The following is a 15447-nucleotide window of genomic DNA, read 5'->3' as shown; positions in this document are numbered from 1 at the left end:
CTATCTCACTGTCTTTCATCCCCACATCTTTTCAGCCCTGGTCCTTGCGGTTCTGCAGGGATTGGAACGTGGGAGGGGAAGAGAGGAGGGGAGGCAGAGAAAACAAAAGCAGAGTGGCAGTGTTGACTCAGGGTTGTTATCTGGACCGCTGCTAGGGGCTCTTGTGTGTATGTGTATGTGTGTGTGTGTGTCTGCATACATGCCTGGCGGGGTTATTTACCCTGGGTGCTGCTGCCACGGCAGGTGCCTCTCGGTGGATAAACCTGGGCCTCCTAAATAAATATTCAACGTTGGGAAATTAGACTTGCGTAACCAAAAACTACACTACTACTACTGCTTATTGTCACACCAAGAATGTCCAGTCTATTGAATATCAGCCATCTTACTCCCAAATCCCCCCAAAGAAGTGTAATTTAGCATACTTTAAAGTGCACTGAAAATCTCAGAGGACTTTTGGATGTTTTTATGGAGCAAAAGGATAAACCAGTTAGTAACTATGTTGTACAGTGACTGTGTTTTAGAAGAGCGGCTCTCCTGATATTTGGTTGGATGCTTGAATTTGGTTAAGCTCCTAAACTGTTGTTGAGTGAACAAATATAGTATGGCATTTGGCTCAGATTATATTAGGGACCGTTCGTTATTTATTTATTTAAGAGGCCACCGGAGGAGTTTTGGGACCTTTAGGCTAAAAAGACTTGACCCTCCCCTCGCCAGTAATAATTTTTCTATGACCCTCCAAAATGACTTGAAAAAGTGGCATGACCCTCCCCTTATGTGCTAGTTTGCGCTTAACAAAGATATACAGATGCCATTTGATTTTTTTACAGCCATAACATACACGAGTTAACCTCTGCATTCTGATCTTACACATCACACTCCTCTGTTATGGTGTGGTGGCCATTTCAGTAGATTTACTCATTAACATAGTTGTGGAAACACAATAAGCATGGAAACTAAACACACTTCCTGCATTACTGCATTACTTCAAATACTAAGTTACTCCTCTAGTAAACTAGTATTCACATGAAATAAAACAATAAAACATTGAGACCATTCAGCAAAGCACACTGGGAAATAACCAATTCAACACTGGTTGCTATGGACTTGTCACTAGGCTTCCTCAGTCGTTGTATATTTTAGCACATATGTAAAGCTGCCGAAGCTGAACATTATATTCCAAAACATATATGTTTTTTTTTAAAGCAGATTTTAAATTACATTGTAACAATTTAACAATTCGCCCTTATGAAATCCAATTGCGGCACGGCTGTCTTGGAACGCGCCGACATTTAAATTCAACTAAAATGTAACAGTGAACACTCAGTGTTGGACCTCCAGTCTGTTGAGATGCCTCTCCAAATGCAGAAACCAAGCGCAGTCACACCATAAAACGTTAAGACACGTTGAGAAAAAAGATCCGTATTTTGCCGTAATCCAATGACACGAAAAAAAAAAGTAATCCACAGCGATCAGGAGATCCACAAAAAGGGTCACAGTGTATCCAGCAAGGCCTACGCGTGTCACATTCACCATCCAGCACCAAACAGGTGAACGAGGCCTCTCCACTTCGCCGTTTAAACAAAGTGGAATAAACGTATAAAAGTCCAAATCTACACAAAACCCGCAATCAATTAGTAAGCTGACATCACATGTATATACATGGCATTTAGGAAACCTTTATTGCAACGTTGGCACGGCAATGTCCAGACTAGTGCAACAGTAACTTTCGTTTTTTGCGTCCTGCTGCTCCCATCATCAGCCAGGTAATTTTTTTTTACTAAAGCAGTATATGAAATCTGATGTATTACCTATCACCATTTAGTTGTTTTGTGTTATTTAAGATATTTATAAAATATCTGGTCATGCCAGATATAATTATTCCACTCATTTTTTAAACAATGCAATTACCCGTTTCAGCCACCAGGGGAGCAGTACTGCCCCTGCCCCCCCAGCAAACTCATGGGTCAGACCCATCTGGTAGCGAAGGAGGGCAGAGACTAAGAGCTACATGAAAAAATATGCACCAAACAAGCCACTTTGAAATTTAGCTGTTTTCATGAATACAAAAGTTGGGTGACCCCCCACCACCACCACCACCACCACCACCACCACCACCAAACTAAAAAATGTTGGATGACCCTCCCCTCAACAAAGAATAAAAAGACATAACCCTCCCCTATTTTCCTCCGGTGGCCCATTCCAGAAATACCGAACGGTCCCTTACATTATTCATTCACTGTGCACATTAGGTGTAGAGTGGGTAAAGAGCTTGTTGTCTGTAGGAAAGAGTTGCCCACTTATTATCTAGGGGGGGTCATCTTCACACCTATAGTTTAATTTGCTCTGGTTAGAATCAGAAGATGAGTTGGTAAAGTTTAGCTAAAACTTGCGGAGTATTCCTTGTACTGTAGTTGGGTCTGATCACAAACGAACCGCTCCAGAGCTTGTTTTGTTTGTGCGGTTGTGCAGAGTATAATTACTGTGTTCAGATCTGCCTAAACAAGTCATACCAGAATGCAAAACTATGCATATTCAGATACAATATAGACACTAGAGGCAATTGAGAACATAATGTGTTTTGTAATTTGGGTGAACTGACCCTTTAATTACTGGAACATTAGCCTATACGATAGCACATAACTCTTGATATTAAGTTTTAAAAAAAAATGGTAATACACCATAACATAGTTAAGAATGGAAAAGGATAAAAAGCAAGCAAACTATAAAAGCTATCAGTGGGTATTCTCTAAGGTTGAACTGCTTCTGAGCAGAACCCCCTGCTGACCAGAGTCCAGCATCTGAAATGGACCCCTGAACCTCTGGTCATAATGTGGTCAGCTGAAGCTTCATCTCCAAGCGGTAGGTTGGCTCGTTCTACCATTCGCTTTCTTAAAATCCCTTTAAGTGCTTTAGGGGGATTTAACATGCCTTCTACATCCAGCATCCTCTCAGCAGCCAAGTTCCAGTGCTTACAGGAAAAGGGCGCTTACAGTTTAATTAGGCTGGTCGATGAAGAGGGCTCCCTCTCAAAGGTAAATCCACACGGACTGTAAGGAGGCTCGGGCCATTTGTCGGGTCTTCCAAAGCGTGACCGCTGCTTCTGATATCTCACTGTGCTAAAGGTCAGGGCTTTAAGAAGTCCTGCATCAGAAGAGAAATGGGAGTGTAGACTCGGAATTCTGAATTCTGAATTCTTTAACTCTGAATTTGAAAAATGTATTATTAATATGCCTTTAAAAGAAAAATGCATCTAAAGAAAAAGTTGCTTTGTGATTCCTTTGCCGATATACCTGGATCTGTTGTAGTGTAAGGGTTTTAAGGCTCATACATTTTTAAACATATAAATACTTTTTTATGAAGAAAAATACCCAGATTTTCTAATAGGAGGAGATTGGAATAAACCGATTAATCCTTAGATTTTACGTCCTCGTACACACCAAAGCACCCAAGATCATGGTTGTTTTTCACACAATGACTGCTCAGAATTTAATAGAAAATGAAGAGAAAAATGAAAGAATAGAAGAGAGGAGAAAATACAAATGAACAGAATATGAATAAATAAAAACTCCCAGAAGTAAAAAAAAAAAAAATACAAGAAATTGATAAACTATAGGAAAAAAAGATTTTCATTGCACTGGATTTTCAAAATAAGGTTTTCACCATGTTTTTATATTAAAACACAGAAAAATGATTGAATAATTAGCTTCAGATATTAATTAGTTTTATTTCAAGTCATAATTCAGGTTGTGTAGTAATAACTGGGTGTGTGCACTGCAGGCACTAATGCTTGTGCTCAAAGGTGTGGTTGCAGCTTTGCTTTATGGCAACAGAGGCTGAGGGGCCAACAGATGTAGCCTTCAGTACTGGTTTAGACCCAAGTCTGGCTGCTCTACATCTGAAAGAGGAAGTTTGTGTGTGTGTGTGTGTGTGTGGGGGGTGGGGGGGCGGGGGAGAGAAGCGGACCTGCTGTGCCAATCTGTTCTCATTAGTGTTACTCGCCTCCTCCAAACATGTAACGACATGCACGTCAACTGCTGGTGTCAGTAGCATATAGCTGTTTGTTTGCACGTAATCCGTCCCCTCTGTCCAGCTAACCTTTCCACTAAGACCTAAATCTCTCTGGGCTCATCAGCTTCTGATTGTCAGCCATGGCACCTGCTGAAGAAATCTGGAGAAATATCTTCAGGGAGTTACTGTAGGAACGAAATTTGTGATTCCAAGAATTAACTCAAAATCAACCTGTCCTTTGCGTTATTTGAAAAAATGTAGCATTATGTTTGCAGATCCTCACATATGTTTGTTGATCCTCAAATTTTCCACAACAACATTGTCGAAGTCGATTAATGCTGCAGTTTCATGCACAAAAATCCAGACCAGAACTACTTTATGAGCCGATGATAAATAAAAGTCAAGCCTCAATCTCCACAAACAAGCTTTCCTAACTAGAATGAAAATCACTGTTTACCTAGAACTGAGCTATTCATCGTACTCAACACGCTCTTTTGATTGACCATTCTAAAGGTTACAAAAACTGAATCATCTCTTAGCTAATACTTAAGACTAACAAAAAACACATTTTATGGAAAAACTGTTGAAATACTGCCAAGTAATCACAAAAAAAACCCCAGAGATCCTGAAGGAACTGAACCTCAACAGTACCTGTGAACGGAACAGCAGTGGTCAGGTATAATCTTTAACTGCCTATGTTGGATCTCAATTATATTCAACCTCTAATGGCCCTGACACACCAACCCGACGACTGATCCGTCGGCTCCCCGAGGTCCAATAAGTGCCTTGGAACACACTGAAGCAACGCCGTCTTGAGTTTACGTTCTGCGCGTGCGCGAGACGTAATACAAAAAATGAAAACCGGAAATGACAACGCGTCACGTGGGTCTGGCTTCTCCAGCCAATAGTAATGCCGGCTTGTTTGAAATACGATCACGTATTTTACAAAAAATAGTTCACTGAAACGTGTTTCTGAAAACCTTTTAAGCGAGAAATAGGCCATACAGTTGCTGAATCTGTCTTCATTTGAGATCGACAAAAGTCAGTTTAAAAGATTTTCGTCAGATTTTGAGAGGCGTTCGTCGCTCATCCCGTTTGTTATTTCCGGGTTAGCACAATCAGGTTGGTGGAGTGAGTCCAACTGCCCGCCCTCCGACCCAGCAAGTCAGGTCGGCCAAAATGAAGGCCGACAGCTCCTCCGACTCGCCAGACTGTCCGACGGCCGATTATCGGGTTGGTGTGTCAGGGTCTTTAGACTGTGGAGTTGGCAGTAATCGGTGGCCATTCACAAAACCTCTGGTGTTCTTTGATACGCCCTCCCTTCTTGTTCTTTTTAAAATATCCCCAACCTCACAGAATGCCTCTGTCTTTTGAGAAGCTGTGATCAGCAACGTTCTATATTAACATATTGCTGTCAGTCAGCACCCCCCTACTCCTCCATCCTCTGTTATTGAAGAGAGAAAGATCAGAGGGGCAGCCGTATCACCACACTCCATCAAATGTGTGTGTGGGGCCGGCCAGACACACCGGCCGGAAGTGGGGGCTGCTGCCTTTGATGGTCACACTCGCTCAGATGTGTCATTGCTACAGACGGCGGCACAGCTGACACGCCGTGTCTCTGCTCGTTGGGCTCTCGCCGCTGAGAACCAACAGCCCTGATAGTCACCTAAACACACACACAGACATAAAAACACACTTAAAGTGGATACACACAATTATTCTGTACAAAAAAGAAAAGTGGATTCACACCGGGATGGACACATCCCCCCCAAAACTGCTCAGTCCGTTCCACCTTTCCACTTTACTGTCATTGATAATCAGTTGTGGCGTGTGACTGTGCGGGGCTCTTTGTCTATTGGTCGCGCCTGTCATGCAGCCGGTGAGGTGTGTGTATATGTGAGTATTTATTTGTATTTGCGTCGCCTTGCTCTGGCCGTGTTGCAGAATTGCAGGGAGGCTCTGGTTACATTGTTATTCTAAACAGGGTGTTTTCAGCCACTCTTCTTCGCAGTCATTCAGCAGAGCGTTCTGTCAGTTCGCTCCCCTCCCTCCTTTTCCCTCCAGGGACCAAACTGTGAACTTTACACACTCGGCTCTGATGACTTCCCTGATGGTGCAAAGAAACAGCCAACTCTACAGCTGTAATGTTATTGCTGGAGTGGCTTGAATGTTGCATTGTTCCTCTGGTTTAAAGAGTGTGAACATGTGTGTTTCGGTGTGTGTATTACATATTCAGAGCGAGGGTGGGGAGTGCAAGTGTCACTATTCCAATCTTTTCCCGGTAACCCGCAAAATGCCGGGTTGGGGGGTGTGTGTGTGTGTGTATTTGGGTGGGTTGTTGAGGTCTAGATGAAAGTAGAAGAGCAAAGTAGGAAACCAAATAATGGAGAGGGTGCAGGAGGTGAGGCTGGAAACAAACGAAAGCAAGTGTGTGTGAGAGAGAGAGAGAGAGAGAGAGAGAGAGAGAGAGAGAGAGAGAGAGAGAGAGAGAGAGAGAGAGAGAGAGAAGGGGGCAGGCATTCTTAAAACACTGGAGTCCAGATCAGAAATAAAACATAAAAAGGGGAGGAGGAGGAAAAAAGGGAGGAGGGATTGTGCTTGAGTGTGTTATGTGTACGGATCCTATGAAATGAACGCAGCCGGGGAGTAAATTGTGCGAGCCCAGAGAACTCAGCTCTGCATGTTCGAGCTGGCACTTTTATTTTAGACAGATTTTTTTTTTCTGCCGCAAGATCTTTTTTTCTCCCGCTGCTGGTTTATAATCAGCTGAGACAAAGGCAGGAGAAAAGAGCTAAAGAGAGAGAGAGACATAGAGAAAGATAGAGAGACCCACAGTGAATAGATGTTGCGCAGCTGACAGCAGAGGAAGCAGCAGAGAGTTTCCAGCCATCACGCTCCCCGACCGCAGCCTTTTCTTCCTGGGAGATAAAAAAAAAAAAAAAAAAAAAAAAAAAACAGGACAAAAGCGCCCCCCTTCCACCCACACCACCACCCACCCCCCCTCACCATCTCCAACCCGCTACCGTCCGATCACCAGCCTGCACGTCGCTGTGTGTGTGCACATAAGGACGCCACTGGTGTATGGTGCTTTTCTCTCAGCCCTCAAAGGCATGGACTGAAGATGATGCAGCCGGGGGCTTAGTGAGAGATCTCTCCGCAAAAACCCCTTCCCCTCACCAACAGGGCCAGACCAAGAGGAGCAACTCCAGGGGAGGGGGGGAAGGGGGGTTGAAGGAGTGGAGGAGGAGAAGAAGAGAGAGAGAGGGAGGGGGGGGGTATCCTCCTCGGATTATTGCGGAGGGTCTTCCACTTCCGTTTTTTGTATTTTTTGCTTTTTTTTCCTCTCCACTCGCCTCAACCATCTTCTGTTTTTGCTGCGATGCATAGTTTTTAAGCCGAAGGATGTGGAGACAACATTTTCCAGGCAAGCAGCATGTTTCCTGTTTTCTTTTCTGGATGTCTAATAAAGTCTGGCATGTGGGAGGTGGGAGGGAGTTAGGTGGATAGGAAGAGGTGGGGGAGTGTGGATAAGAGGAGGGGAGAAGGAGAGTGTGTGTGTGGGTGGGTGTGTTGTGTGGTCGGTAAGGTAGGCAAGTAGTCCAGTATGTAGTTATTTCAAGGTCCGCCTGTCCTGCGCTGCTGCATTTGGCTCCGTGTTTTTCGCTTCCTCTGCGGTCTTGGGCTTTGAGGGTGCTCTGTAGCTCGGGGCAACGCCAAAGAATAAAAGAGCGGGAAAAAAGAGAAAGGGAGGGGAGGTCCGGTGTGGTTGTGCCATGGATGCTGTTGACACCAGCTTTTGTCCTGTTGTGGAGTGTGGGCTCGGCCCGCCCGTGCACACAGAGGGTACCATTTAAAACAGGCGTGCGCTCATTTTCTTGGCAGGGGATGGATTGGTGTGGCGGGCAGCCGGGTGGTGATAGGGGTGGGGCACTGGCAGTGCAGGACAAGTGGCCTTTGTGTGCTACTTTTGGGGAAGTGAAGGGAGGGAAGGGCAGGGAGGAGGCTTCCAACAAAGGGTGCTTATACTCGCCCCCCTCACCCGCTTTACCCCCTCTCTTTAACCACTACAACTCATGCAGTGACCTCGCGCTGTCACAGGCAGATGGTGTGTGTGTGTGTGTGTGTGTGTGTGTGTGTGTGTGTGTGTGTGTGTGTGTGTGTGTGTGTGTGTGGATAAGAGGAGGAAAGTGGTAAATGAGTAATTCAGCCTCAGTAAACTACAAGTTGGCAGAGTGCCATATGAAAAGGGAGGAAACTCCAGCAAGGAAAACAAAGTGTTGTTTGACCCAAAGGCACATCTGTGCATTATGCCAAACTTCTCCGTTAATCCACAGTCAAGCTCCTGGCAGCCCTCCAAGGTTGTGTGTGCGTTCCTATTCATTTGTTGCCACATCCATGCAAGTGCATTCCTGTTGTGTCCGTGTCTTCATGCAGATCTCACTTTGTCTTTGCAACTTGTACCTCAACACTTAATGCACACATGATTGCACACATTGCTCATGAGTAGAGTTGAGGTTTGACAGCATATTGTTGAATATAAATATAGTATAGAATCTTCTTATTAAATCCATTTATAAATAGTTGGTCCAGCTTACTTTTGCGCACATTGTATTTCTCGAGCTACTTTCTGCAAATACTAAAAGTCCCAATTCATAGCTATGAAGTGGATAAGCTTTACTTATTGATATATGCATGAAAGTTAACTGGCAAGTTCAAACTACTGAAACTGACTGGGTGCTATTAGCGAGTTTGTTTCACTAGAGAAAACACACCACTGTGTTGATCTCACAAATGTCGAGTGATGTGAAAGGTTTTTTTTTCTTTCTTTTAATAAATTATCTTTGGCCGAGCAACAGACAACAGCCAAGTTTTAGTTTGGCCTTTCGGCAAGTTAGTTGGAGAGCTATCGTTAATTCACTACAGCCAATAAAATCTACGCCCGCGACATTTGCCATTTCAAATGGCAAAAATCAGTGCTGATTTATTATGAGAGCCTGCGATCAGAATATTTTGTAGATTCGTCTTTGCTAATAAAAAGATATAACAATTTGATTTGTTAGCAAATTCAGCTGTTTTGCCAACCTGGAACCAGCAAACAGAAACAAACCACACAACACACAGGCCACATTTTCATGTTATAACCCCACTCGCCCCTCCATGGGCATGTTCCTCCACCCACACAGCCTCCTCCTGTTTGACTGGCTGCCTGTGTAAACCAGGGGATATGGGTCATGTCTCAGCACAGTGCTGCTCAGGGTGGCACAGTAAATGGCTGTAACTGTTGGCGGTCAGCAGCAGCAGCAGCAGCCACCCCCACCCAGCCTTGTTGTCAAGAAGGAGCCACCTGCAAACAGCCGCTTGGGGTTGCTAGGTAACCGGTGGCAGCAGAAGATGATAGCATGGTGGAGTATTTGGTCTCCCATTATTACTAAAGTGACTTGTGTTGCTGTTTTCGCTTCTCTCATCTCCATATTTTCTTTTTCATCCCTTTCTGTCCCTCTTTCCCTCATGGAGGCAACATAACACCAGCAGCAGAGGCCAGCGGTAGGAAGAAACTCCTAGCTCCCTTCCCCACATAATGGAAACTCTGGCCTCATCTCCCGTTGCGCCGCTCTGCTGCGTCCTGCTGCCAGACTCTGACTAAGTGTTGCTGGCTCAGGAACCGCAGCCTCCAGCCCGGTTCCACAAGTATTTGTCTACAGAAATGATTAGAATTAAAATACTGATGACTAAGAGAGATTGAGAAACAACAACAACAAAAAAGATAGAGAGAGAGTCTGATCTCATAAATGCTAGTAATCTACATCAAGTGGTTTAAGCCCTTTCACTGGAGACCTAGATTTCCAAAATAATTTTCATTGTGACCCAGTTCTCATTTTTGACAACTGTTGTGTGATCTAATTGAGAAAATGTTCTGTTTTTAGAGCCCTAACTGGGCTCACCACCTTTTATTACAGAGACTTGAAAATATTTTAGTAAAATAATATCTAACAGTAATGGATATCATTTGTATGATTGCATTTTTATGCTATAATATTGTCATATTATCATTATGTAATCAGTGACATAAAATGGTCTTAAAATGACAATTATATTGTTTATCGCCATTCATTTTGGGACAATATATCGCACAACAAAAAGGAGTTATCGTGACAGCCCTAATTTCAAGGCCCATTTCATCATCTTGAAACCCACATAACAACTCTCTCAGAGCTTTTAGGAAGCTTTTATTCCATTACAAGTACACAGCTACCACAAATGTATGATACAAGGGAGTGCTTATTGTAAGTTTCTAGTGTAAATATTTTAAGCAGTTAGCAGAGGTGTTTTGTCCCGTCATTAGGAGATAAAAATGAGCAACATGTACAGAAAGATCTAAAGCTGTAAATTGAATACTTTTATATTAACATCACTTTGAGCTCTGGTAACTGGTGTCAGGGATTTGTTAAAGGGTTGGTTTTTGCCGTTAATTGATTTTGTAGATTATTCGCTAATGAAGAAAATTTGTTGCAGCCCTAGACCTGACAGAGTAGATCAGCAGGGGGTGTGTATATGTGTGAACATGTGTTACATGCATTTATTCCTTTGGCAGGTAAACCCATGACAGCAGTTGCTTCTCTCAGTGAAAATGTACTAGTCTCAAATTGTCACACACACATTCGCAGCCTGGCAACAGTTTAGCAACAAGCAGAGGAAGCGAGAACACAGAGGAAAGGAAATGAGGGCGATTAATTACTGAAATTAAGAGCACTCTGCCTCCCATGGTTCTGACGTGACCCTCAACACTCCACAGACCCCTGCCCTCAATGTGCACATTTGTTGACATTTGATGCGCTGTATGCATCACATTGACATACTATACTGTAGTTGTAGTTGTTGTTGTTGTTATTGCTGTTTTTTTGACCAATAAATCGTGGGTCAAATGAGTAAAAAGCTTAAAGAATATCACTCCTCATATTCGGTGAAGGTGATGGGTGCAAAATCTAATAAATCAGTTTATGTTTATAAAATGGTGTTTTAACAACCAAACGTAATACATTAAAACATGAAACAATATTCCAGATAATTATATGCATGGCGTCAATATCACCATAGAGAGAAAACGAGCTGAGGAGGGTGTTGCATGCATCTGTGTGTGAATGCATCAGAACCCTGGTATTGTGCAGCTGACAAGCCCAGTGGTTCTGGTTACGACTGGTTTGATGTACATGCTGTCAGTTTACCACAGGGGGAGTGTTGCCTGTCACCTCTCTGCTTCTCTTGCCCGAATACATCATCTCCTCTCAATCAAAATCAGCAGAGTGAGAATCAATCTGTCACACAGGAGGACACACACACACACACACACACACACACACACACACACACACTCTGGCTCCTAGAAAGACAGAGCAAGAGGGAAGGAAAGAGAAAAAAAATGATAGAAGAGGAGGAGAAGGAATGGCAGGATGACATGAGTAAGGAAGGCAGTGATTACAGCTGAGGAATGATAGCAGAGGTGGGGAAGAAATCTTACGTGAAAAGCGAGATAAAGGAAGGAGAAGGGGATACATGGTGAGCGAACACAGATACAGAGCTAGACATCGGCAGACAGGAGGAGCTGTCAGAAGATGCTATCATACAGGGAGTGATCTGGTAAAAATGCAACGCTGCCGACGATGCGGCGAAATGTAACAGAGGAAGAGTCGGTGAGAGGGAGATTGAAAGAGTAGGAGACCGAAAAGGTCAGAGAGAAACTCATTGGATGATTCATGGAGTTCAGCCTGTCTAACTTCTGCCTGAGGGTTCGACGCAGCCATGCCAACTGCTCCTCTCTCCTACTGCCTCACCCACAGATTCTCTCACCTGCACACCCACGGCTGTTTGTTATCTGTATACCAGTAACTGCTGTCTTACATGAACCAGGGGGAAGGTTACAGGTGTTCTGGGTCTTTTCTGTGAGTCATGGACAGCCTTGCATGCCGCAAACCTGCAATGCCTTCATCAATATTTTTTATATATCACCTTTGAATCAAATGACTGAGGTTGCTTGGAGTGCTGAAATCTATTAACTCTGCAGCCCTAGTTCCTAGCCTCTTTTATCTTATTGGTTTGGTTTTTACTGCACTTTTATGATTGAGTTTGAGCAAACAAACTGATGAACCCACCATGCGTCATCTGCCCACCACTAAATGGCAGTCATAGTTGGCAACTAGCTGGTGAGAGACTGGTGGAGACCAAAATAGAGGAAAGTGAATATTGGACTTATATTCATTAGGTGGACTGAAGCATTTTAGCATTCAAAATGAATGCTAATGTTACTCTGTGTATGCTGGATGTGGGACTATTTGTTAACACATCAGTCAGTCACAACAACTTTTGTTCATAACTGTATCTGTCAGCCCATTTCATTAAATAGCTCAAGGTGATGTCTTCAAAATGATGATTTTTTTTTAAAATCAATAGTCCAAAACCCAAAGATATTTTATAAAACAGAAGAAAGCAGATCAGCCTCATATTTTAGAAGCTGGAACCAGTGAATGTTTTGTATTTTTCTTTGATTAATGACTAACGATTACTCGCTTATCCTAATTGTTCTTTAATTTTCTATCGATAGAATAACCGACTAATCATTTCAGCACCTGTATGCATGTGTGCACCATCTCAGATGTGGTCAGGCACTAAATGCTAGAAATGCTAAAAACCCTCTCCTCAGTTTGGTGTAATGGAGTCGGTCTTCACCCCCCAGCTGCCTCCATTAATATTCAACGTGCTGTCAGTTGCAGATGTGGCCCAGACAGCCGAGTCGCCACGCCTCACCTTTCCCGCCGTCATGTCACCCGTCTTGAACAGCGAGTGTGATAAGTAGGCATGCAGGCAGTGATGGTGGTTGGTCGTGGGCTGTGGGCGAGGAGAAGGAGGGGGGGGGGGGGGGGTGGTTGTCTGTCTGTCAGGAGAAAAAACATCTCCTCTGCCCTTTGCACCGAGAGTGTGAGGGGGGTACCTCACACTCCCGACCTCAACTCTCAGCACAGATGCCAATTGTGCCAAAAATAAAGTGCATTAAAACTGGCAGCCAAAGCCTCTTAAGTGATCACCGTGACAATAGGTTGAAGGCATGAGGAGACGACACCTCTGCTTCAATCCTCCCCCCTGCCCTGAGAGGCTGCGCTGCTGGACTGCTCGCTTTCTGTCAGCTTTATCTGCATCCCTCTCTCCTGTCATTTATGTGCTCTCACTCGCTCTCCTTTCATCCTCCTCTTCTTCTCTGATATGTCTCCTGGGAGCTCTTTCGGCTAACAGACAGTGTTTAGTCTATTTTTATGCATGCTTGTTTTACATTTTAATTTCACTCTTCTCTGTCACACTGTTTTTCCTCCCTTTCCCTCCCCTCCCACCTGTGTGTTTCCCTACTCTGCTTTTCAGCCTGTTTGTGCAACGGCCACACACAACTTTCTCAATCTTAAATCTCCTAATCTCACCTTTATCTGCACTAATAAGCCTCATCTGATGCAGTAATCCCACAGAGCATGTCCCTAAGTCTGACGGAGTCTGACGGAGTCTGACGGAGTCTGACGTCATTGTAATCTTCAGGATAACTTTAGGAGTACACAGATGCACACCCCTGCACTCACACATGTACAGAGTGAGATCAATCTTTGACTCTTAGAGCATCCAGATGCTGATCTTAGCAGCAAACTGGAAGAGAGCAGCAAAACACTAGATAAGAAGGTGATGTCATGAAATCCCACAGAAACACCCATAGGGGATCTTGCTTGCTTTTGGATTGACCTGTTTTGTCAGCTTGGACATATTCATAGCTGCTGAATTAGAGTGAAGATCTTGACCTGTGCAGTGTTAGGGCGCTAGTACTCAGTGGGGAACAGTTGCTTTCCTTCTCAGGTCCATCCATCCTCTGGCTGGCTTCTGAGCCGCACGCCGCTCAGAAGCAGCATGAATATTGATGCTCCTCTCTTGTTAACATTGTATGAAGCAGGGCTCGTAATTGTCTGTCTTCTCAGCGCGACACGTCTTCCTCAGTGGGACATGTGAGAAGGTCGGCCCACTGGGGAGCTAGGCTCTTCTCGGCTCTCTTCACTTTAAGTGAGAAAAGTGGCGAGAGGGAAAAAAGAGTCAGAATTGCGACACACACTTTGTCAAGTGCGCTGAAGTGCAGATGTGAGTTGGCTGTGGATTTGTTGTTTCAGGCTTGTAGCCTTTTCTCCAACGCTCTTCATTTCAATGATACATGACTCTTTTGAGGCAGGGCAGCAGCGACGCTCATTTCTAAAGGTGTAGTTTGCAGTTTTTCTCTTTTTTTCTTCTTCTATTCCACAGCTGCTGGTTCCACTCACACCGAGGAAAATGTAGGATCCTCTCCCTTGAACTGAGAAATGAGAACATAGTGTGTGCGTGTTAGTGTGCAGTTGTCATACGTACACACAAGGGAATATATTCCTCTTGGTATTATTGTGTGTGTGTGTGTGTGTGTGTGTGTGAGAACCTGCATGACCTGTGTGATGTAAGTGTTTGGGAGCCATGAGGCCTAGAGGATTCCTGTAAGTGAGGCTGTGGTCTAATCTAGTGCATTGATTTATTGAGCAACGCTTGGTAGTTCAGAGAAGCCCTGCTTCCTGCTGTATCCTAATCAGCACATGGGCACCCTCACACACACAGGAGGTTATTATCATTTGAGTCTTAGTCTTTTGTTTTTCTGGAAAACAGTAATGAAAAGAGTTGATTTCAGCTGGCAGGAGAATGTCACTTGCTGATTTTGAGTCTTATAATTTGACTTTGCACAGTGGGTGTTTCTTCCGGTAGAACTTGTGTGTGCTTGTCCACTTGCATTTTTAATTTTTTTTTGTGATCGTCTTTATAATTATCTTAACCATATCACAAATAGAAAAGAAAATATAAACTTAAAGGGTGTGTTCACCCAAATTACAAGACGAGAATATATTTCATCACTCAAACCTAGTGGTGTCTAGCCATGCAGATTGTTTTTGAGATAACCACCCCTGAAACTTATATTACCACCCCAACAATGAAAAATTATATTTGACCAAACAACAATAGTATATTTTTGCTGAAACAACTATTTCTGTATTCTCTTGTACTAGTAGCTAAAATAATCTTCTTTCTCTTCTCCATCTGTCTCCCAAGGTATTAGGCCCCAAATCATGAACGGGCCAATGCATCCTCGCCCCCTGGTGGCGCTTCTGGACGGGCGCGACTGCACCGTGGAGATGCCCATCCTGAAAGACTTGGCAACTGTCGCCTTCTGCGATGCTCAGTCCACACAGGAGATACACGAGAAGGTAGAAAACACACACACACACACACACACACACACACACACACTGCACTTCACTTTCGCAGTGCTCCACATCAGAGCAGCAGCAGAAAGTTGATTGAGAGGTGGAGCCTGTCACTCACTCATGCTTGCCTCTTTCTTTTCCT

The 15447-nt window shown here is 43.9% G+C and overlaps 1 protein-coding gene across 9 annotated transcripts in view; it reads left to right on the top strand.

Moving 5' to 3' along the window:
- Positions 1 to 15447, top strand: part of ctbp2l (C-terminal binding protein 2, like) — a 107539-nt gene that overhangs the window by 70249 nt on the left and 21843 nt on the right. For 8 of the 9 annotated variants that reach the window (XM_035997916.1, XM_031315603.2, XM_031315601.2 and 5 more), the window contains one exon: positions 15151 to 15305. In XM_035997916.1, coding sequence (XP_035853809.1) covers positions 15151 to 15305 — 155 coding nt within the window. Of the gene's footprint in view, positions 1 to 6590; positions 7433 to 15150; positions 15306 to 15447 lie in introns of those variants that run through there. The other variant, XM_031315606.2, reaches the window with a different exon arrangement.

Source organism: Sander lucioperca, chromosome 22 (genome assembly GCF_008315115.2).
Source record: "Sander lucioperca isolate FBNREF2018 chromosome 22, SLUC_FBN_1.2, whole genome shotgun sequence".
Lineage (NCBI taxonomy): Eukaryota > Metazoa > Chordata > Actinopteri > Perciformes > Percidae > Sander > Sander lucioperca.
Note: the sequence above shows the minus strand (reverse complement) of the source record. Positions and strands in the feature narration are given on the sequence as shown.